We start from the raw sequence: 24072 nt of genomic DNA, 5'->3' as shown, positions 1-24072 counted from the left end.
TGAAAGTAAGGAATCAATCTTCGCAGCAGGAAATTGTAACAAGGAGTCTGTTTAAAAAAGCACCCTCGGACACGAAACGGAATGTTTCTTGGAAGATTCCTTAAAATAGAATTAAAAGCTTGCGTGCGCGGCATTGTTTAATCGACTACACACACCCTCGTTGGTGTTCGTCGACCCTTTCGGGGTCGCCTGACAGTTCTGACGTCATAACACACCCCCCTCGCGTTCCACCCCCTCCGCCGGGAGGTTCGAGCCGGTATTGTAGACCGACGTTTTCACCGGCTGAGAAAACATCCCCTAAGACGGAGAGCAGTTTACGAGGGAAGGGTGGAACATAGATTATTAGTGCAGATGTGGTCAACAGGGGTAGAGATTATTTTTCAAAACGAACAGGTTTATTTCTACATGAATATAAATCTTGTCTCTTGTTAATTATTCTTGAAAATTGAAATCTATTTTCCTTTTTTCAATGAAAGAAAATTAATAAGGAAAAGTGGCGAGAAAATGAAGAGACTAAAAGATTCACGTTCAAACGAGACTTTTCATAATCTGCCGGCTATTATGAGACTATAGATCTGATTTAATGGCTCTAAGCAAGTGGTTTTGTTTACGGGGAAACCTGCGAGAATAATCTTCCTGTTTTTCTCCCTTTTTCTCGACGAGGCTACGCTTCAGCGGAGCCGGTCGCGTGGCCTAAGAAACTAAGAATATTATCTGCCCGCTTGTTTTTTTAACGAGGAGACCTTTAATGTGATTACGATAGACAGATGGGATCGACGAGTCCATTGAGTGCACATGAAACAGCGATTTTTTTTAGACGCGCCGGATTTAGATATCGATACTTTCATTTTCACTTTCATTTTAATCGAAGAATTATAGAAGACTCTTCCATGGATATTGAATGATTTTTTCAAAAATATAATATAATACGAGACAACGTTGCATTAGGAGAGAACCGAGGAAAACGCAGGGAACCACCCCCGTAACGTTAACCACCGAAATTACCATCGATTGCACGCGTGCAATGAACCAACCCACCCCTCGCCGGTGACCGCGGATCCGCGCGAAACTCTGGAAGCGATGCCACGCAACCGTTCGTGAAATCGACTTTTCCGTTCGATAGGATAATGTCGCGTATCCTCGCGATAAGTGCGATCCGGCTTATCGACTGGCGTTCGAAGAGGGTAACAACCGACAAGGACGTATCGTGTCGTTATTATGACGTCATACTGTCAGACGACCCTACACAGAAGGGGTGATTAGGCAGGGGGCTGTTGTGGCGAGCGAAGAACACGACACAAAGAGGGGTGGGCAGAGGTGGATGGTAGACAGAGAATGCACGGTGTACAGTAGCCATGACACCGGCTGGGAGGTATGCTTCGAAGATGAGGGGGTGCCAGCCAAACCCACCCTCAACCGGCCCTCTCTTTCCGCCCCTGAGCCAAGGGTATTTTTCCATAATCAATAACATGCCTCTATTCTCGTCACACCGAGCGAGCCGGCTCTACCCTCACCACGAACCCTCTCACCCTCTCGACATCGCCAACCTGTCCAGGTGACAGTGGCGCTCAATATACTCCGCCTCCTATCTTTATTTTGTTACGAAATCAAATGATAGTTAATAGGATGCTTTTCATTGATAATTTTTAAAATTTAAATACTCAATAAACATTAGTATGTACTGTTTTGTAATTTTTGTTATTCATAATTTCAAATATTTAATAGGAATATTTCAAATTAGAAAAGTCAAAGAATTCCTGATAATATGAGTGCCATGGTAGATGTGCTCCAATTTGAAAGAATTAATAAATTATTTTTACATAATGGAGGTACAGATACAATTAGTGACACAATTAATTGATTTCCAATAAAGTCTGTCGATGATTAAAAGAAGTGTTGGTTGTTTAAATAATTCGTACGAATGTTGGAACGATCCCGAGTCCGGTTGGTAACAAGTTTTTGCAAAGGGACAGCACGAAAACACACGTGCACGATTATCGATCGCGGCGCGGAACGCTGGTTGCACGCTTTGAGAACCGTCGGCGAAAGCGGCGGTTTAAGGGTGGCACGAGTGGCGGGTGAAAGAGTTCATTAAAACCAGCACCGTGTGCACCCCCGCTTGGTCCCCGACCCCACCGAATCGACGGTGCCACCCCTTTTTTTCCTTCCTCTTATGGGGCAGAAAAAAAGGGGTGAACGTCGTGCAAAAAATAGCCGAAACATTCGACGCCTGGCGACGATCGAAATTCGCGTTTCCAACTTACGCGCAACTTCTTTTTCCAAATTTTGGAATAATTGCAAAAATTCAAATCAATATACAGGCTGATCGATAACGTTACCTTAACTGACCCTTCGGATATTTATGAATACTCAAACTTAAAGAAAACTTGAAAAATAAAAAAAGGGTTTAAAAAATCTTGATAACTGTTTTTTTGTTTTCGTAAAGTTTCTTTACAACTTGTTTCGCTTCTCTTGGAACAAGAATAAACGGAATCGCGCGTGTTCAATGGACGTGCGATCTTGATACACTACTTTCTCTTCTTTTTTTTTTTTTCCTTTTTTTCTCCGCTTTTCTTTCATTCTCATGATTAATCAAGCTGTTTTATCAAGATGATAATAAACAGTGTGACGAGGCCCTGTTGCGTGTTCGCCGCGTTATACTATTTATCGTAAAGATAGGAAAGCAAGGTTCAGGGCAAGAAGGGGTGGGTCGGGTGACCGTAGATAACGATAATGTTCCTCAGGATTGTGGTAATTAATCCTGAGTTTATTCGAGCTGACTCAAAACTCACCGTACTTGGACACGAGACCGACCGTTAAAAAGATGACTAACTAACTTTTTTTTTTTTCAACCCTGTTACCGTCAAGCGTAACCATCATTTCCGGTTCTCTCCTTTTTTTCCGTCTCATTTTCTGTCGCGTCGAGAAGCGTGGAATATCATGAAAGACGTAACGCGTTACGTAGCCGGGGATTATTAATTTCCTGGGGACCGAGATTTCTTCTTCCTCGTATTTTTTCATTACAGGCTCGAGGAAACTTGGTTAATTTTGAACAACGGGACACCGTGATGCTTAAACTTTGTTTTCCAGCAACAATTTTAACGATTTAAATGAAGTACCTTTATAATAAATTTCTAAGATGAATTTTATTTCATTTCAATCCTCAGATCCTTAACCCCTTCTCCTATGATTTTTTCAATAATTGCGTCAATCAGAGTTAATTATTCATAGCTCGAATTGTAAAACGATCCTGAAAATTTAATCATACCAAAGGTACCAGCCAAAGATACATTTGAAGTGTCACGAGTGTGACTCGATATTACAAGGCAAAGGGGTTAAACTCCTACCACCCTTTTAATTAAATATTACAAAATTACGCTTTAAATAATATCCGTTTCCAATATTCCGTTACGTAACGCATAAAAGGAACCACCAATATCCTGACCCCTGTCCAGCACCCAAAAAACCACCCCCATTCTCCAAGATCGTACAGAAGCCCGTGGTTCCTTTTAATTCCCGAAGCAGCCGGTGCTTCCAGAACCTGCGATCCTATCATGACGAGACGTGACGTCAGACACGACGAAGAAGAGAGAAACGATCAACCGGGGAACCTTCTGATCGAACAAGGGACAACCCGAACGAGAAGCCTGGCCGACGAAGAAGACGCGAGACGAAACGAGCCGACCATTACCGCTAGTTATGGCAACTCCGTGACCGGTCAATAGTTATTCGCTCACCTGGCTTGCAACGAGCACACGTTCCCCTGCATTTCGCTGCATCCCTCGACGTACAGATATTGTCCTGTATCTCGTTGGTCGACGTAGAAACACGGGCGGTGAGCATCGTGGTCAATTGTTTCCCGCTCGCGGGCATGATTTACCGACGACGGGCACGGGTATAAATGCACGAGTGTTGACAAATAGTATTTCCACCTCCCTCTCGCACCCTTCGGTTTGCCACGTTGTTTAAATATAACGAAACGGAGGCGAGCTTTCGAGGAGGCAACGGGAAGGATAAAACGCGGCCAGGCTTTCAACGTGTCTCGAATTTCAATTCGCGCCTGATACCCGAGGCACGGGGTTTTTCACTGATCTGCAAGATAAACGACAGCTTTCGGCTGCACCGGGTATGCATATTCGGATTATCGATGTTTAGAATTCGAAGTAGTATTCGGGATTGTTAGATATTTATTCGAACACCAGAAGCGTTAAGTATTTTATTTCAGAGAAGCACAGTTTGGGATTTTTAAGCTTAAGCACCGTGCGTCGCCGACTCTCCGGAAGAATCTTTCCGTCGAAGTTATAGAACGGGGACTTGGAAATTCGCCCATCCGTCGAATAATAAAGACGGTAAGTATACACAAGTAGAGGATACTGAGAGAATTAACGACGTCAGAAAAATCTGAAACTGTCCCCGGAGAATACACGACGGTCCTCTGGTAACATAATTTCCTCGGTGCACACGGTTATTGAGGGACTCGTTACTCTCGAAGGAAATTCGTTGCTCGTTTTTCGCGTGTCGTCCGTCCCGGGAGCAATATCCTCTCCGAATAGAAAAGGTTCCAGTTTGGTCGGGTGCAATTTATGGATCGTGGAAACGAGGCGAGGAAAATTGAAAAATTCTCCTGCTTCTAGGTACTCGCCGTCTTTTTCGTAATTACTCCCTTGCGATTAATATTGTACGGAGTTTTCCAATTGATCTTCGATTCCGAAGCTGTACTTCTGTATCTTTATATCCCCGTGTAGAAACAACCGATGGAACATAAGTCGAGTTAATGTTCGGTTAGCCGATCCATCCTGTTTTAACATTGTGGCAACTGTACACGCCTAACAATTGACCGGTTTCCGGCAGCTCTTCAAAGTAAATGGTACGTCCGGCCAGAGGCGAACGGCTCAATTTTTGCTACATGTGATGCGAAACGAAAATTGCAGGTTTCTACTCGTAGAAGACAGACGGCGATCTTTCATTTTTGCATTTGATACGCTTGTTTCTCGATTATGCATCGGATAAAAGGTGTTATTTATCGAACAACCCATCGACCAAGAAAAATCACGAATGGTCTGGTCATAAAAAAATTATTAACCTTCGAATCAAAATTCACCCTCCATTTTTTCGCCAAAAACTTCAACACCCCCAACTTGAAAATACCTCATCAAATATTATACGCGAACCAATCGCCAGAACAATTGAAACGAAAAGAGTTGAACAAAAAAAAAGAGAGTCACTCTTGTTCGTTCCATGTTCCAGGCTCCAAGCCTGTTGGTAATCCGGCTTTAAGCTCGAGTTAACGTGCAGTCCTGTCGCTAAAGCCACGAGGACCCGTGCTTAAAGAGATTTCCCGTCGTTAGCTGAGTTACGAAAGGGGTACACACCGGAGTCGGAGAAAGCGAAGGAACAGCGGTGAAAAGGAAGGCAGGATACCGTTGGGGGCTGTTCCAGAGGGTTGAGAAACACACCGAGCCCGACAAGGAACACCCTATACCAGCGGGTTGGTCTGCTTGATGGAAAAAGGAAGGGGTAAGAGTAGGAAGAAGAATATCGACCTCAAGCTACCGTCCACCTCGAAGAGAACTCCTGTAATTAACGAACTTTTCGCCGGTTTTCCACTTGGCGTCTTGCAGCCACCCCCTCGAAAGGCCGGTTTTGTTTGGCAAACTGCAATTTTTCTAAACGATCAAAGTGCTCTGCTCCTCTCAGACTCGCATCCATAGTGTACCGACTGTTTCATAATAGATAGAATTTAAAAAATAATTTAAAAAATGAAATAAGGGGATGAGGGAGCTCGAAAATATTCCTACCCCATCAAATATTGACTTTTCAAACTCTTTCATTTTCCACACGAATAAAATGAATATTATTAAAATGGACTCCATTAAATGTAACTACCCTTTCTTTTCATAATCTCTTCCCTGAATCCATTACTGAGATTATAGTCACGTATTATGATACACCCTGTACAATCAGACGATATCACCGTCTCGTTTCAACCTATGGAGGTCTCTCGTAAAAATTGCATCGGCCATTGTTTGGAGAGGTCGAGAGGGGGGGGTAAAAAGAAACGAATGAAAGAAAGGTAAAAGATCGTCTCTCCTTGGGGTGCCGGGGGTTGATGCTCGTCTCTCTGCTTCACAGTCCGCTTCGCTTACAGGAGGAACGTCATTAGCGGTGGTGCAGCGTTTCGCGGCGAAACTTCGAAGCAATGAACCGCCACCGGCTTAATGAATCGAGCGTAATTGCTCCGAGAGAGAGCTTGACATTTCGTCGCGAGCAACCGAGACCTCTTTCCGTTCCGCCTAATAACTCTCCCACCCTCGGTTCCATCCAACTTCCGGCGGACGGTCCCGCGTACCGATTGCTTACCCGCAAATTGGACTTTCTTGGCGTCGACAGGATCGATCGGTGGACGATGATCGGCTAACGATACGACGAGAAATAACCCGGGGGATGGATTTACTTTCGACGAGATTGCCGGTAGACTCGATGATACCTTTAGGTAAACGTTGATCGTTCGATAGGATTCGATTAAAATGAAATTTAGAATATTTAGAATTAAAATTTTAGTGTTTTTCTTCTTTTCATTTCAATCACTTCTGTTCCTCCGTCGCTGCGTTTGTTATAAAACACAATTTTCATCGCGGATAACCGTGCAACAGCGACAAGTCAACAACAGACCGTCTACGAAGGATAAGCCGTTTAATAATCCTTTGCAAATCCAATTAAAACGACGCCACGCGTCGTCGGCTCGCAATGGAGGACAGCTACGGACCCTATTACCCGCTGGCTTACGTCACAAAGAACGATTACGCGTTTAAAACGTGCTGGAACTTGCGTTTCAACCGCCTCGAAAAATCCCGATCCTTCGTAAAATCGAAGAAGGAATTCCTGTGAAGTCCTGGTACACAAACGACGCGTACCAGGGTGAGGTTTCGAGCAGCGGTGTACCGACCGCGACAAAACGGCTCGAAAGGAAGCCAATTAAACGAAAATCGAGCGGCTCGTTCCGAAAAGGAGCGATGAAAAAGAGGAGAGAAAAAAAATAGAGAGGAATCAAATATTTCGTTTGCCTCGACGACCATCCCCCCCGAGGCTGTTCTCCTTTGCCGAGGGTCAGAAAGGGTCTGGTGCTCGTCGGCCATGTTGAAAGTGACTATCTTACGAGGGCGTTAGCGCATGTTTGACTTGTCAAAGAGCTTTTCCCACCCTCTAGCCCCGCGTGTCGCCCTCTTCTGCCTGCCTTTGCGTCTCTTTAGGGGTTCTTCTTCCCGCCTCTGTCTCGTACTGTCCGACATCGACCATAGTAATACCTCGTCTCTCATCCCCCTCGACACACCCTCCGCGTTCACCCTATACCCCGTTGTTCTCTCTTTGCCTCGCGACAACCGCGTCAGTCGTGGCAACACGAAGCGCCGAAACGTCGATTCCTCCTAGTTTCGTTCTTCCCTCTATCCACCCTTCGTCCCGGCCTGGATGTTCGTCAAGACACGCGAACACGTCGAGCCGTCGTGTAACACGAACGGAATGCATTGTCCACGTTCCACAAGAGAAGTCGATTCCTTATCGAGAAAGGGACGCGATAATATCGGCACCGAGTTAGAACGATTGGACCACCCTGTTGCTTCCACCGGCGGAACCTCTCGCTCGCGCCACGGATGTTCCTTTCTTTCTTTCGGATCCCTTTGACAGGGTACCTTTTGCTTTTGAAGTATAACAGAGGGATGTTTGCTGTTTATTTAAAACCGGTCGGCGAGTTGATGCGACGAATTTTGACGGAGATTTTAAGAAAAGAAGTATGGTATCTTTGAATGATATTTTTAATAGATGATCTCTTATAGAATTACTCTCTTTGTAGAGGGGTGGAATTGAGTAAATTTCATATAACGAGCCTCGAACGACACGTGTATCGAAGATTAAAGGGTGTGGTTGATCGCGGTCGGTCGTCGCCGACGGAAAATAAAAACGCCGCCTCGACGAGGCCATGTATCACCTTTTATTAAACGATAAATCGAGGCTACGAAATCGCCCTCCTGTTGCCCCTTTCCGATATCGAGGTCTCGATGGTCGTGAAGAGAAACGGAGACAACCGAACGTTTTCCACCAGCTAGAGATATATATATATATCGTTCCCTGTTCTCGTTAGACGCCGCTCTCGTCCGGCAAAAGAAGAAACGTTCCGCTTCTCTCGGACGCGGTGAACAGCGAAGAAGGGTGAGCACATCGGAAATCAGAAGCTGCACGACCGGTCGAATATAAATGGGAAACGGAAGAACGTCGTTATCGTGGTAATTTGTCGATCGCGTTTGGCACTCGACATCGTGCAATCGCGATTGCTCATATTTCTCCGTGGCCAACCAAGTGAAATTCCTTCCAACGTATGTTCATATTTCAAAAACTAACAGCATCTTGGATTTTTTCAAGAACTTCTCGATTCGCGATTAACGGAGAAATTTATATTTTTAATATTCAAATCACTGTTGCCGTCAAACATCAAATATTTATGATAAATTTACCACCCCATAACCACGAAGCATAACCATCCTCTAAACCGCGATTCGCATCAACAACCACCCCTTTTGTCAAGCGAAATTAGGCCTGTCGAACATCGGCCCAATTATTCACCGTGTATCGACAACCCTCGTCAAGTCGCCCGGTCTCGGGAAATGCGCGGCTAATCGCGTGAGGGTTCGCGCTGTCCGCGAGCACGTTCACCCTCTTCATCCCCCTCGTCTCTATAGGGTATTTCGCGGTGAAGTGATACTTTGACAATCATTATCAGATGCTGGTAATTTCAATCTTTAAGATATTATGCAGTATCTACTTTTTATTTTTATCAACTTTATCGGGCGCTAATTAGAAATTGAAAATTATTAATTTTCCTAGAGTTCCTTTTTGGCAATTCGTTTGGTGGAAAAGGAACACCCTGTATATTGAATTTTCGATTAATATCCGACGCGCAACGTTCGTTCGTAATTACGAAAATGGTGGTGTGTCCTCGGCGCCGTCTTTTCCCAATCCTCACCCTCTCGACTGCCACCCCCACCATCCCTCGCCAACCTCATTCTCGGTGATTAAAAGCTTCGACACGCGGGATCACGCAGCCAGGTGCGTGCACGGGAATACACGACAATATTCCCTCTCGACTGTGCCTTGCTTTATCGTTAATTACCCTGGATTAATTACATCGATCAGCCGGCAGTTACGAACGGAACTGGAATCGCATGCTGATTAATTTTCCTGGCTCTTTAATTCTTTAACTCGAAGGGTGGAAAATATGTACCGCGGAGGGATGGTTTTTGTTCGTGCGACGAAGTGTAAGGGTAGTTGTGATGCTTATGGAAATACAGGGACGACGAGTATTATCGAGTCGAGTGATAAGATTTTTCTGGATATTTGTAAAATAAAGGTTATTACTGGGTCGGATAATAATAGCCATTATTAAAAGAACATTTCCTGGAAAATTACACGGCCTTGTAATTAAATTACAACGATCTTACAACAAAGGGGAAGTTTCGATGAAAAGAAAATTTTCCTTTTTAGATTCAAGTTAATATAACGTATTGTATGCAAATTATGTTTTATCTTTTCCTGCATCTAAACACGCGTAATAAAAGTATATAAACTTCAGATACCCCAGTTCGATAGACTCCATGAGAACCTAATGAATTTGTATGAAAATGATAGCCGTGGGTAATTTTCTATTAAGAAATACGTAGGTAATTATAAAGATCGATTGTAAACATCGGAAAATATTAAAATAACGAAGAAATCTGCAAAGTGCAGGATTGAAAGAGAAAAAAAATCCCGACTACCCTGCGAGCATCCAAGGTTCATTTTGCCGAAACTCCGTCACACGTTTCATTAATTACTCTGCAGGCACGGGGAGAACAACGAGTCGGTGTCTTCGTACGAATAATGGGCAGGAGGTTCAAAGGTTTCCCGACGCAGCGGCGTTTTCAGAAATCCGCTTCAGCCAGTCGCGTGAAGATTTCAAGAAGAATTGAAGACGCGTGCGAGAACGGAGGGCAGACTCTTGTAAACCGCATGATGCTCCGGCGAACCTTTGTGAAAAGAAGGGCAAAGAGCGGAGTTTCTCGTCTTCTATCAACCCCTTTCGCTTGCAACACACCCTTCGCCTTGTTTTTTAACCTTTACATCTGCTTCCAGCAGAGTGCATATCACAGCCGGTGAAAGAGAGAGTGCTACGTTTCAATCTGAATAAACGACTGTCAGTAGAGCTGGTTGCTCGAGGCGAAAGTTCACCGCAAAGGTTACGAGATTCGCTTCCTCGATATTTTCAAGTAGAATCGCCGAGATTTTTAATTTGAAAATTCTAGACAATAAGTAGAGTTTGCAAAGTAAGTCGAATCGGCTTCGATCGATCCCGGGAAACTCGCCTGCTATTCGATGAAGAAAACCTAATGGATCGGTTGTTGACGCAGGTAACGACGTTTAATGGATCGAGTCGAGCTTTGCAATGAAAACAACCGTTCGATAAAAGGGACGAAGAAAACGAGAAGGAAGAAAAGCGGGCTGCGAAGCATTCATGGTTAAATAGAATTGCTATTATGATCTAACGTGTTCGTCTTTAACGAATTAAAAATTCTTTTGATTTTAAAAAGATACTCAGGGCAATAATATTTCCAGAGGGAAATGGTTCTTTCTGGCCTCTCACCTGGCGAAGCGAGCTTGCGATAGGGTTATCTTTCGCGCGTGCTTAAAATACTCGAGTTCCTGTAACGCGATGCATCGGACTGACTTTCCGTCGCAACGAAAGCAGAAGGAACATTTTCCCGATGGTTAACGCGGAGTTTTCCCGGAAACGGAACGACGATACGATAATTCTGAAAGGCATTTCGCTGAAGGACATTACGCGGTCGTCCCTTAAGGTGACTTCTCATCCGGAGCGACGTCCCGCGTCTGGGTGATCATTAAACGGCATAATGCGACGGTGACATCTGTCGCGATGTAAAACGAGCAGGCGCACCGTGACGGAAACTCGGGGAAAGCGTGTCGTTACGACGCGACGCGTCGCGACGCACTATTCCGTGTCTTCGGGGTAAACCGACGATGCACTTTCACGTCGATTCGGAAAATACTCCCTGGCTTTCTCTAACTTCTCAGCGTTAAAAATCCTTATCTCCTCGGAGTTAAACGAAAACGTTCGTATGCGTAGAATTCGTTCTCGCGATCATCGTATCGTGAAACAAAGCACGTTGCCGAAGAGGTCGGAGTTTGTCGCTGAAAAGCAACGTGGATGATACACAGGTGGATAGAACGACGCGTTTCTGCTCGGAGAAGAGGAGGGCAGAAGTTGGGTAACTGGTAAGGAGAAACTATTTCAGCATTTTAAAATCCCACGAGGGACTCCTCCCTTCCTGTCTTCTCTTTTTCACCACGCTTGTGTAAGGCGATACTAGGAAAGACGGACAACGACGGTTTCGAGGGATCCACCTCAAAAATTGCACGGGAAAACGTGACACCTGAGATGCTAAATTCTGATATTCTTTTGTTCCTCAAATTGAATGAACGTACAGAGAGATTCGAAGGAATTAACGACTGTGAAATGTGTAGGTGAATTAAATGAGAAAAAATTACCATATAGAACAGAAAACGAATCTAAAAATAAATAAATAAATATTAAGAATATCAATTATCCAAATTGATAAAAGCTCAATTAGTATAGCAGCCCATTTAGAAAAAATAAATTAGCTACTTTTCGCAACTTTCTATATTAAAAATAAAAAAATGGAAAGAAATTAAGAAATCTACCTAATGAATCAGATAGAATATAAACGTTCGCAATGAACGAGTTTATCGATGTAACCACCCCCATAGGGAAGAAGATCGCGTTACAAACGTCGATGAGGCTGGGAAACGTGACGAGGTAAAAGGCTCGCTTAAACAGACAGATTATATATCATTCAAGCCACGTTACACGATACTCGGAGTCGCGAGAGGAGAAACTTTTCCAAGCATTATTCTCATCCGTGGAATTGCGACGGTATTCCCATGGGCAATCAGTGGCACGGTTCACCACGCAAACCGACAGACGGGATGGAGGCCAGCTGGATGTTGAGGCAAGCAACGTTACAATCTTCCACCTAGACGAACCATTCTCTGTTCGTCTGTCACCGCGAAGAACAAGTAATACCGGGATATCCGGGAATGAAAAAGATGCCACCAGACAGAGTCGAAGACGATGAAACTTTCGTTACACGTGGTACGAGGGGGTGGTTTCGACGATTATTCGAGAGGAAATTGTTGCATTCTTTTCCAAGAATGAAATACCGTGTCGAATTTGAAATTAGAACAATTAAATCTAGCTAAATTGAACGGCGAAAGGAAAAATGATTTTCCGAAATTTTCACGGAAGAAGAGGAAGAAGAGAAAAATCCTTCGGTCACAGGATGGAAAACTCAAATATCCAAGCTTCGGGTCTATCTATCTATCTGTTCGCCTCTCTTCGCCGCACCGTTTCTGTCTCCGAAGGGATAAAATACTCGGAGAGCAGCAAATCCCTCGGGCATTTGCGGTGGCCATCCCGGTTGGACCGAAAACAGGGGTTGGAGCAGAGGAAGGCCGATAGAGCAGCAGACCTATGGAAGAGGAAAGCCCGAGCGATGGTGGTATGGGTGCGAGTTGCCCGTTCCCATGTTTTTAATCACTTTGCACGCAGCCAATGGCATGGAATGGGGTGAGCTAGAGAGTTTGGAGGGGTGTGTTGGATAACGTCGGCAGGGAGGATGGTTTCGCGAAATGTTTCCTGCTGTTTTCGACTCCCCCCGTCTGTCTTCTTCTCTCTCGCTGCTGAAACTATGTCTATTCGTTGGCTAGCACATTTGTTTTCCGTTTTTTTTTTTTAGACTTTTTAATAAAACCGTTTCGTTCTTTCTGTTCCACCTAGCCGTTCGCGAACAGGTTTAATAGTAGTTTCGTGAAACGTTCCATACAATGTTTTCCACCCTCATTCTTTTCTCTGAACTGTTCCTAGTCACTCTCAGACATTTTTTAAGCGTTTTTATGGGGTCCGTTTTATTCTAAATTGCGATCAATTTTTCTGTCATCGATTAATAAATTAATTTACTTGAAACTGGTATAAGAATATTTTTCACACCCTCTGTATTTCCATCACGGCTCACCGCTTCTTACTTTTCAATTTTCCCTCCGCCTGCTCCCCTTTCACCCCATTCACCACTCGCTTCCCCAATAAAGCCGTCTCTTCGGGCTGTTCTGTAACGTTCGCGCTGAAATCCGCCTCGCTGAGTGCCGCTGACACGCGAGAGGAACGACGACGATGCGGCATCGTTTCACCGTGAAAACGACGCCTCGTGACCATTACGGCATGTCGTCGACACCGACGAAAACTACCCCGGTATTTTCATCCCTCTCGTTGTTGCGGTACTCGTTGTTGCTGTTATTATTGTCGTTGAAATATCGCGGTGTACGTTTTACAGCCTCGTGAAACGTGTCCGCGTTCAACTTCGATCCCAATGTACATCGAACATCCGCGAAACTTGTTCCGATTGGAGAAAGAATTTTCGAAAATTTGGAATATTAATAAATTTCAATCGAATATCCTGAAACGCGATACTCGCGACGAAACGAATCGGTAAAAAGAAATTCGAAATCCCGGATCCTGCTGACAGCCTCGAGGACGATGTTCGCCGGCGCAAGGAGGTACCATCATCGATTTCCTCGAAGCCAGCGGGTTAATTCATCCCCGTCGACTCTTCTTGCGGCTACGTATACATCAAGCATTCGTTCCGTGGCACCCCTTGTGTATCGATTACGGCATATCCGATTCCCTTCGTTCTTTTTTGCTTATACACTCTTCCTCTTCGTCGTCGTCGTCGCCGTCGTCCGCGAGAGGCTTTTGTTCCACGGGTAAAACACTAACGTCGACGTAAATGCACGACGAGGTTGAGTTTCATCGTATCAGAGAGGCAGGCAGACATGTCGTTACGCGGCTGGGCCTGCTTTCACCATCTCTCGATGCTATTGTCATAGTTTCGGAGAAGAAAGGATCCGTTGGTGGCGCAGGATAATTAGCTCGGGTATAAATGTCACCAAGCTCGCTCCGGATGATCTTTCGGCTTTGTTGTCGCACTCCACGCCGGAACGAACTCTCTCTACCCCTCCCTACGACCCTTCTTTTTATTTTCCCGATGCTCGTGTGTCACTTCCTCCCGATTCGCCTCTTTTTTTTTTTTTATTCTCTCCCTTTTGTTCGACGGTGTATCGGTTATCCGTCGGTTCGAAGTGATAGAAGATAGGAATGATTGATTCGGGATATTCACTTTCGATTGACGAATAAAAAAATTATTGTAATTCCAATTTCTAATAATTCGAAATAATCGATATCTGATTTATGGAAGTTCAACTCGGCTATGAAATTTCTATCGAAATCGGAATTTCTGCGATCCTGTCGACGCGTTGAAAGATCCACGTTGCGGCTTCAGTTTCCCTCCTCGCGACACACTATCCAAGAGAAGAGAGGTAAATGCGACAGAGAGAATTAATTCCAGCCTACAGACGTCTCTCGGTGTACCGCAGACGTTCTACCGGGAACCCGTGGCCCGTGAATTTTTCATGCGTCCTTTCGCAGTCACGTAATGAAGGATAAAAGTTGCAGCGTTGGCCAAGTATACCGTGAGATAAGGGAATGTAATTTTAAAAGCGACGTCGACCGAATCGCGAAATTTAATGGACGTCTCCGCGTTCCGCTACTAAACGCGAAAATTGAAACTATTCGATCTTCCTTAAATTTCATTTCCAAAAATAACGAGAATTGCATCTCCGAATACGAACGTTAGTTTATAAAATAAAATCAATTTACACGGCGAGTGGATATTCCTGGACGAAAAGGGGTGGTGATGAGAAGTCGTCAAGAAGACGACAGGAACTATTAGCAACGCCTCGGGATGGAAACCTTATCTGGATGGTCCTTATCGTGTTTAGTAATTCGCCTAATCGCCTCGACTACCAGCTTCCAGGCGCTAAGCTTCGTCGAGCAAATCGCGTCGAAATAAGCAGACCTGGCTACACTTATGAGGCCCAATTTTCCGACCAAGGAAGCTTTCATTATGGACAAGTGGTTACGAACCGATGGAAATTCAACTATAATCATCTGCATCTACCTTTGCTCTAATATGAGCTATTTTCTTTGGAAAAAGAAAATTTCAAATGCACTATAATTTTTCAGCAACTGCAATCGAAAGACTAATATTTCTAAACTCGACATTTATTTTACAGGATAGAATATAATTGCAATTAAACAGTAATGAAGTTTTCCATTTGTATTATAATAGGAAAGGGGAGGGTGATATTAGCCGCAGAAACGAGGCGACGTGAAAAAGGCGAATATCCTATGGACAGGGCTCTCTGACGAGCCGATACGTGAGACCAAAGTGATTATGCATCAAAGCGAACCTCTTGAGGTCCGGGATATCGAATCGATATACGAATCTCCCTCGCTCAACCCTCTCTATTCTCTTCCCTTGCGAAACGCTACGTGCCAGCCTTTACTCTCCCCTGCCACGCTAATCTCATGATTGCACTGATTAACCCCACCTTTCTTGCCCATCTGATCCCTCAATCGCCAGACTCGATCGTGATCTATGTAGTGAAAATCGACACGAATTATCCGAAGGAAAGAGTTAAAAATGAAAAGAAAAAAGAAGATTTATAGTCGTCTATAAATCATGGGATACTTTGAAAAAGTTTGTATTAATTTTCACTCTGTATCTATTAATTATTGAGAATTTTAATTTTAAGTACCGTTTGGTGAAATTGATAAAGGCAATCGAATTCGGGGAGAAGGTTTCTAAAAATTTCAGCAGAAACGAAATGACGGGCGTTCAGGGCGCTGGGGAGGCGGGTAAAAAACAGCGGGAAAACAGCGTTGATGCACGGGGTGACAAATGGATGATCAATAGCAGGCAAATTACGTGTACGGAGCATTGTTGACCGAATGAAGCACCGCGTGACAACGGGAGCAACGGGAGCAGCACGATAATCGATGAGTGCGTCGCGTTCGCCTTGCAAAATGAAAAGCCTTCGAAACGGGGACGCGATAAATCACCGTGTCGTCCAGCCTTAAAACTTCATTCAACACCGTCAAGTATCATCCCCCTCGGTGCACGAGAGACTACGTATACAGCATCCCCATTTCTTCCCGCCATCTGCTTTCTTTCTCCGACCAGAACGAGTTAATATATTGGATAACTAAATCAAAGTGGTGAGAGTCTGAATTATATCGTACATCGGAAAATGTCGATAAGTTAAACGGAAAGGCGATAAATTTTGAAAGGAAATGGAAATAAAAGTAAAGGAAAACTGGTCGAAATTGTTCGTATGTTGATTCGCCTGTCAAATGTTTGACGAAATCTCGAGTACCGGACATTTTTACGATTGTTCAGCAGAATCGTTCCGTATTACCGCGAATTTCCCGGGTGCCGAGAGAGAAATGGCTGAGTCAGCCCGTTAGCAAACTTCCGGCTCGTTCTCTGTCGCTTATGAACTTCTAGGTAAGACGGGGGCCCGCAAAGTTGCAGGGCAACCGATAAAAACTTGCAAGCGACGACGTGCCAGCCTTACGATCGACCAAAGAATCTCTCGTTTCTTTTCATTTCAATCACTCTTTTCGTTCGTCGATACGAACTTTCCGAATCCTCCTCGGGTATCTCGCGAAATTTCCTTCAATCTTTTTTCCTTATCTAGTTGAAACAGTAAATTGATGTATACGCTATCGAAATTCATCATAAAGTTACGATGGATTTAATATATAACAAAGTTTCAACGAAAGAAAGAAAAATCGAATCGAATAAGGGGTGCGAAACGATTCAAGCTGTAATTGGTAGAAACGCGTCGGCTTACGAGGCGTCGTCGCGAAAGGGTTGACGAAGGAAAGAAAGAAAAAAGCACCGCGACACGGAACGTGGAAGCGTTTCAGCAGTGCTCCGCTTGTTCGCTCATTTTTGCCGGGCTTCAATCCTTTCAGAGGCTTCGTTCCCGCCGAAAACAAGCAACGATGTATCACCGTAACGCGATTAACCCTCAAATTTTCCCGTAAAGGGATTAGAAGCAGGGCACGAGCGGAACTGGCTTCGGACGTGTACACGTGCCGTCTTTCGGAGGCTAACGACATCGTAACCACCTCAATTTTTCTCCATTTCAAAAATCAGAAACCCTCGGTACCTTACAATTTTCTATCCTATTCGAGAAACTTTCATTTAAACAATGAATCTAAGATACCCTTCGGAACCATCGATTCAGGGTGTTCTTAAACGAACGCGAGCAGATAGGCGAGCTAATTATAAAGTTAAATTAAATATTGATATGCAAGGATCCAACTTCCTGCAGGAAATAGGTTGCACCCCATGAAATTTCAGCCACGCGATCGCCGATTACTCTCGTCACGTTTTCCAAACAGATAATGTTCGAACGAGGGAAATTAACTTTCCCCTCGTTAAGGAAAATTTAATACGATATCATAATTAATTTTTCTTCTTTCATCGATGACGCCTGTATTTTTCAAATAAATAAGAGAAATGTACTCACCGGACTCCGAGACGGAGGGACTGCCCGCAGACCTGTCGGAGTTCCTGGAGCTGGCGGTGGAACTGGTGCAGGAGGCCGTGCCGAGCGAGCATTCGGATACGCTTCGACGTTTCGAGAGGAGAGCCGCGGCCGCGGCTGCTCCTGACCCGCAAGAGGAACCGGTCGGGACGCTCGAACTCAAACCGTGCAGCCCGTGGAGCCCGTGAAGACCCGTCTGACTTGTCAGCTGCTCTAACCGTCGCCTGAGGAACCTCCGCTCGCGGGACAGCTGCTCTTTGTGCACCGCGTGCTTGCGATCGCGCTCCTCCAGGCTCTGAAACAGAAACGTCTCCAAATTATTAAAAAGAAAAAAAAAAAGTAGACCGATCGATTTTGACGAATTCACTTTCGTCATAACACGATGGAAACAATATAGCCTGATTCATTAGCGAGTTGCGAATTACCCGAAGCTTCATCGTAATCCTCCAGCTTTAGCAAACCTCGTTTTCCATTAGTTCCGTAATTTTTCGCTGGTTTGCTGCTCGCTTAAAACCACTGTCCATTCGCGGAATGAATTTCGCGATAAATGAAGTTAGAAGAGAAAAAAAAAGGAAAAGAATGATAATTAAGATAAAAGGCATTTGCGCCGGCTTTGAAGCGACCGAAGCACGGTCAATTGTCTGCTTTGATCGTAAAACGAATCCTCTTACGCACAATTTACCAGAGAACTTACAAGAAAACTTGAATCCCGCTTTTCATCAAATGGATTACCATCTACCCTTTGGAATAAGGGTAATAAATCAAAGTGTAAATAATTGAATTTTTTTTTTTTTTTCAATTTTTATAAACATATTAAGTTACTAGAATAATATAGAGAAGAAAATCAGAGAATGTAAAAAGAACAGAAGGCTTGCATGTAAATAAGCAGAGTAAGAAGAACGATCGGGGGTGTAGAAAGCGATGAAAAGATGGGGTGGAAGCTGTCTGCGATTTATGACACCCTTCCAGAACACCAAGCACCGTAGGTCCTTTGTAATCACTTCTTCTGTTCGAAAGAGGGCCACGTCTCGGAATAAGAAGGCCGGATAAAAAAAAGTAAGACCCGAACACAGAGGGTGATACAAAGATAAGCAATTGGCGCTAGCCGTAGAACAGTCGACGAATAATGCGACATAGGAGGGAAGCGATTAGAAAGCGGGACAAAATTCTCCCCGTACTTAAGGGTGCTACGGAACAAAGAAAAACACGTCTGCGGTATACTGCTAATGAAAGGGGAAGAAAAAGATAATATGGACTCGCATGGATACTATTGTGTCTAATGGAACGATCTTAATTACCTTCCATTAGCTCTTACCAGTTTTGTTAAATCAACAATTCAATTTCTACCGTGGTATTCTCTGTCTAAAGCAAACATGTAAGATAGAAAAAAGAAAATTGTAAGAAAACCTACAGAAGCATTTAACAGGGAACGTCTTTGGTAGAACGTTTAGAACGAAGCCCTAAACTCCAAGTTAATTAAGAGGATTTCTTTAATTATAGCGTTTATGAGCCTGCTTGTATTAATACTTCACGCCTGTTAGATCTAATCCAATAATCTCTAAGGTGCTCAAGGAAAAGAACACAAATTAAATTTTTGATATTTGATTATAAAAATTGTTTATAATAAAGATGCATCGGGTATCTGGTTTTCATTCGTGTATATCGTTATCTCGAACTTACCAGAGATAAGTTACGTAAGTGCATCTTCGATCGCGCGTGTAATTTACTCGCGGAGAGGGTTGTAACGCGAGTGGAAAGCGTCGCGATTAGAATTTCCCGGCACGAAACAGCCGCAGCGTCGCGTTTAAACCGGCTACCAGCCGTTTTACGAGCGACTCGAAGCAACTCGCTCTTATCTCCGTTGTAAACTCGTATCAGAAGGAATGGAAAGCACGGGCAAAAGCAACTTTTCCAGGAGGACGCGTGTATCGAACGACATTCGGTATCGTGGCTGCTCGTTATCTGGAATCGCTCGATTCTGACGACCTCGTCCCTGGATTTTTCTTTAACGCCCTCGCGTTTTTATGGAGAAAATTTGGAAAATTGTTGGTGAACGTATCAAAAGTTATATTTGAACGAGGAAAAGGACAGAAAGTTAATTAGAATGATTGCCCAATTGAATCGACGCGATTAACGGCCGTCTTAATTATCTAACCTTTGACAGAGAAAAAGGAAAAATTCGACCCAGCACGTAACTGCTATTTTCCCGGCAATTAAACACAATTGTCGCTAAGCGGCACTCGTTTCGTTTCCGGACATTAAATATCCCCCGCGAAGAAGGGTGGTCCGGCCAGTGCACGAAAACGAATCCTTCGGGACAGGCGGCCGGAAGAATTTAGTCCCGTTGAAAAAAAAAAAAGTCTCCCCTAATAGGCAACGGGCCCGTGCAACCTGATTTCACCCAAGTAAATTGCTTCTTTAAATCGAGCAGACGCACGCTTCGCCACAAACCATTTCACTTTCCCCGGTAATGAAAACGTACGTATAAAAAGAGGATACATTACCAACGGGAAGGCTGTTGCGTTTCATGGATTGTTGCTCGACGTTTGATTAACGATGAGATTAAAATATTTCACAAAAATATCTAACACTAATAACTGCGTATAACCTTTATTGAGATCATTCGACGCCATAAGGGGCATCTCCATATAGGGACCGATACGCAACATTGATAAAAAAATTAAAATAAATAAATGTATCAAAAGTTAAAAAGATTGATAGGATGGATTAAATTTTAGTTCTGTAACAACCACTTACAGAATATCAAACATTGAACGATACATTGTACCTCATACGTAACACGTTCTCATCTTCCTTTATTTCAAGAGTATTTTTCTCCTGTTTGTCTTCACCCACTTCTCACCCTTTCCCGAGCTCCTTCTTTATTATTTTCCTCGCGAGAAAGGGATGTTAAACCTCACCCTATCATTTCCACCGTATCTTCACCTTTCAACCTTCTACCCTCTTTCATCTTCCATTATTTATCTTTCCACCCTTATCTTCCTTCCCGTGTTACTTCCGTTTCTTTTATTTTCAGCAATATTCCCGACGCGAAGGGACATTCTTTCCTCTTCTCTTTTCTTTTTCTTTCTTCGTCCCCCGCTACTCCCTTGGTTTTTCCTCTTTTCATTTTTCGATGGTTTTATTCGCTCGTCGCGAATGTTACGCGCTCGTTCGCGACCCTTTATTTTTCCTTTCTACTTGTTTCCCTCGTCTCTTTCGAAGAGAACCGAGCTCCCTTTTCTATCGTTTACGTTGGTGACGTCGGCGTCGTTCGCATTAATGCATCGACGCGTTACAGTAGTTGCCTTAAGGGATCGATGCGGTGTTCGCAGGTCACGGAAGAAGGAAAAGCAGGGAACCGCGATCGCGTTAAGGAGCACGACAACGACCGACTTCCGTTTTAGAAACGACGTGGCACCAGTTTCTTCCGTGATCGAACCGCGTTAACGTTCCTCCCTATCCTTAAAACGGTCTTCCGCGTTTCGAGAGTACTACCAGCAATAACAATAGCAATAGTGATTGCAATAAGACGGAAGTGGACGGTGAACGAAGAAGAGTCTCCTTTTTAGAGGTTTCTTTGAGGATGGGAACGTTCAGTGTTATTCGTTTCGCATTCGGAATCAATTGCTCTGGGATTCTTTTTGTACCCGGCTCGATTTATAATTCTACAGGGTGAGACAGATAAAGTGTTGAAAACTATACCAGCTATCGACCTAACTATTCTTCTAGATTAAATAATACAAAGTGCTTGATTACAGGTTGCATATAAAACTTTTGTAAAATGGCTACCATGAAGCTATTTTAAGTGGAATGCTATACTATTTGTTATTTATTTAAATAGCTTTTATAAGATTATTTCAAACAATTTTTTGATATTCGTATTTGCTCTCATTATTCCCTTTTCGATAAATCATTAACTATTAGGAATATCAAAAAATGATTTCATGTTATATAGATTGATAAAAGCTACTTAAATAAGAAAAAGATAGTACAGCATCCTACCTTAAAAAAAAAAAAATGACTCCATGGTAGCCTTTTAAGACAAATTTTTTATGCACCACATAATCAGACACTTTATACCGTTTAATTTAAAAGAAAAATTAGGTCGAGAGCTAACACTTTATCTGCCTCGACCTGTATAATAATATGAAAGAATACAGAAAAATGATTAACACTAATCTAACTGGGAATGTATATACCTCTATTTACCTTTAAAAACAGATTTAATTTTATCTAACCCAATGGAACGGATCTTGAATTTTGATAAATGCATAAATTAAATGAATAAAGAAGAGGAGTAAGGATCGTTGTTGTAGGTCGACGGAAAGTCAGGCTAAGGTGTCGTCGCAAACAGAGAGTGGCGACGGACAATGGATGCGTAGTTAGTAAATTACAGGCTGGCCTGGCTGGTTAGCTGGCACAATGGCGTGCATGCGTGCATATGTAGCACCGTGTGTTACTCGTATGCGTTTCGCTCGCGTGTGTTTGTTCTAGGTTGTGTGCAGCAACGCAACGGTTTGCAGAGACCGGAGTGCAGCAGCGCGTATCCACCGTTCGTCCATGCATACAGAGGCCGCGTGGGAGATTCCTGGTATACATCAATCTGACCTCTGCTTCAGCTACCTGTACATTATACCAGGCTGCGTTAGATACCCGCGCCAAGATTTCACTCTGTCCTCCATTCCTGTTTTCCGAGACCATCGATGTGTTACAACGACCACCGTGTTCTCTGGAGATCGAGAAATCAACGTGACACCGATGGCATTTCGTATTTCTTCCAGCGATTCGAAACTTTCGTAATCATGCAAACTTTATTGTGCGTCGCCGACCTTCCGGAGGGATCATTGGTATCCATAGAGAAGCATAATTGACTAAAATTTTTATTAAATCCCTATTTCTGTTTTCAAAACGCTTTCCAATTGAATATCGGGCAAATTTTCTGTCCCGACCAGAAAGGGCAAAGCGTCTGGGCGTCGAGAGTTCGACTAATTAGAGAACCGTCTAAGAGTGGCTCGCTCATTAACCAGCGCATGGCGATTTATCGTCAGCCTCTGGCCAACGAAAAGGGTAAAAAAGGACGAAAAACGGCCGCGAAAACGACGGGATTCGAGTTGATAGACGACACAGGGGGGTGGATAGAGGATGAAGGGCTGCGGTGTCGAGAGGGTAGCGACGAAGAGGAGAGTTGGAAGAGGAAATGAAGCGAGTCGAGGCTGCAAAGAAGCCGAGCCAAAGGAAAAATTAAAGGGGCTCGAAAGCAGGGGATGAAGTCCGTTTCTAGTTTACGCGGGAAAGGGCTGGCGACCACTGATGGGTCGAAAAGAACTCGTTCGTAGATCAATGATAGAAAGTTACCCAAAACTAACCTTTCCAAATGGAAAGGGAATGTTTGAATGTAAAATAAATATTGTTTATTAAAAAGAAGGGGAAAAATACGAGATGTTTTCCAACACTTTATTTGTCCACCCCTGGACTCTCTTTTCGTCTTCCAGTTTCCTTCCACCACCCCTAACCGCTCTCGACCGCGATATTCTTTTCACACTCGGCCATCTTTTCCGCCATCTTTCTCGCTAATTACCCGACCCGTTTTCCAAGCCAGAAATCTCCGTTCTTCCCACTGTATACCCTCGCACCCTCGCTTCAACCCCTTCCTTCACGACGTAAGTGAACGCGTTTCTCGCGAATCGCGACTTCGCGAAAACCCCCATGAAATATTCAAACCCATCCCCCCCCCCCATCCAGGCTCGCTTAACTTTTATGGAACGGTTTTCTGCTCGCATCCGTCCACCACGATTCGCTGCGTGCAGATTACGAGGCAATAAACGTTCCCATGAGAAAAGTATTTCGTTAATGGGTGATAAGAATATTTTTAGGGGTAAATTATCCTAAGAATATGAAAATAGATATAAAATTACCTAATTCAGATGTAGTGATCTGGTTACAAAAATGATTACAGTGCAGTTGATTTAATATTTATTATAATAAACAACATACCTTAATAAAACGTTTGGCCTTGGTCAACAAACCTAACGTGGTGTGTCTTGACGTTTCGGGACCCAATGGAACCAATACTTTCAGCTTTTCCAGGCAATTTCTGAGGTGAGCTCTCCTGCAACGAAAAACAAACAAGAATACGTTAATAAATTTCACTTTGATCGATTTTCTTTTTCTATGTTTGTAAAAAATCCGCGCCGGTCGGTTCAATTAAACGAACAGAATCGACACGGGAGGTTTAACCGTTCGCGCTAAACTCTCATTTCACCCCCTAGCTGTTCGGATTACCCCTTACAATCTCTCTGGCATCCGCTTTTCGCGTCACGTAGCCCTCGCGATGAATGGAGCGGAATTCAGCCGGCGGCGTTGGTCGCAAACGTAGGAGAAGGATGAAATTGAAGAAAATCCAGGATGGAAAGGGACGGTCCCTGTGGCGCCCTGTAAGAATTCGACCGCAACGAAAGGTTGGACGGTTCGCGATCGGGGAAAAGCGATAAGATT

The 24072-nt window shown here is 43.8% G+C and overlaps 1 protein-coding gene across 8 annotated transcripts in view; it reads right to left on the bottom strand.

Annotated features, from left to right (window-relative positions):
- LOC114872102 (max dimerization protein 1-like) overlaps nucleotides 1–24072 on the bottom strand; it is a 96074-nt gene that overhangs the window by 16565 nt on the left and 55437 nt on the right. For all 8 annotated transcript variants that reach the window (XM_029178905.2, XM_029178901.2, XM_029178894.2 and 5 more), the window contains 2 exons: nucleotides 23572–23686; nucleotides 17557–17869 (listed from right to left, as the gene is read on the bottom strand). In XM_029178905.2, the coding sequence (XP_029034738.1) occupies nucleotides 17557–17869; nucleotides 23572–23686 (428 nt within the window). The remainder of the gene's footprint in view (nucleotides 1–17556; nucleotides 17870–23571; nucleotides 23687–24072) is intronic.

This window comes from Osmia bicornis, chromosome 9, assembly GCF_907164935.1.
Source record: "Osmia bicornis bicornis chromosome 9, iOsmBic2.1, whole genome shotgun sequence".
NCBI lineage: Eukaryota > Metazoa > Arthropoda > Insecta > Hymenoptera > Megachilidae > Osmia > Osmia bicornis.
The sequence above is the reverse complement of the archived record's forward strand: the minus strand, read 5'-3'. Positions and strand labels throughout refer to the sequence as shown.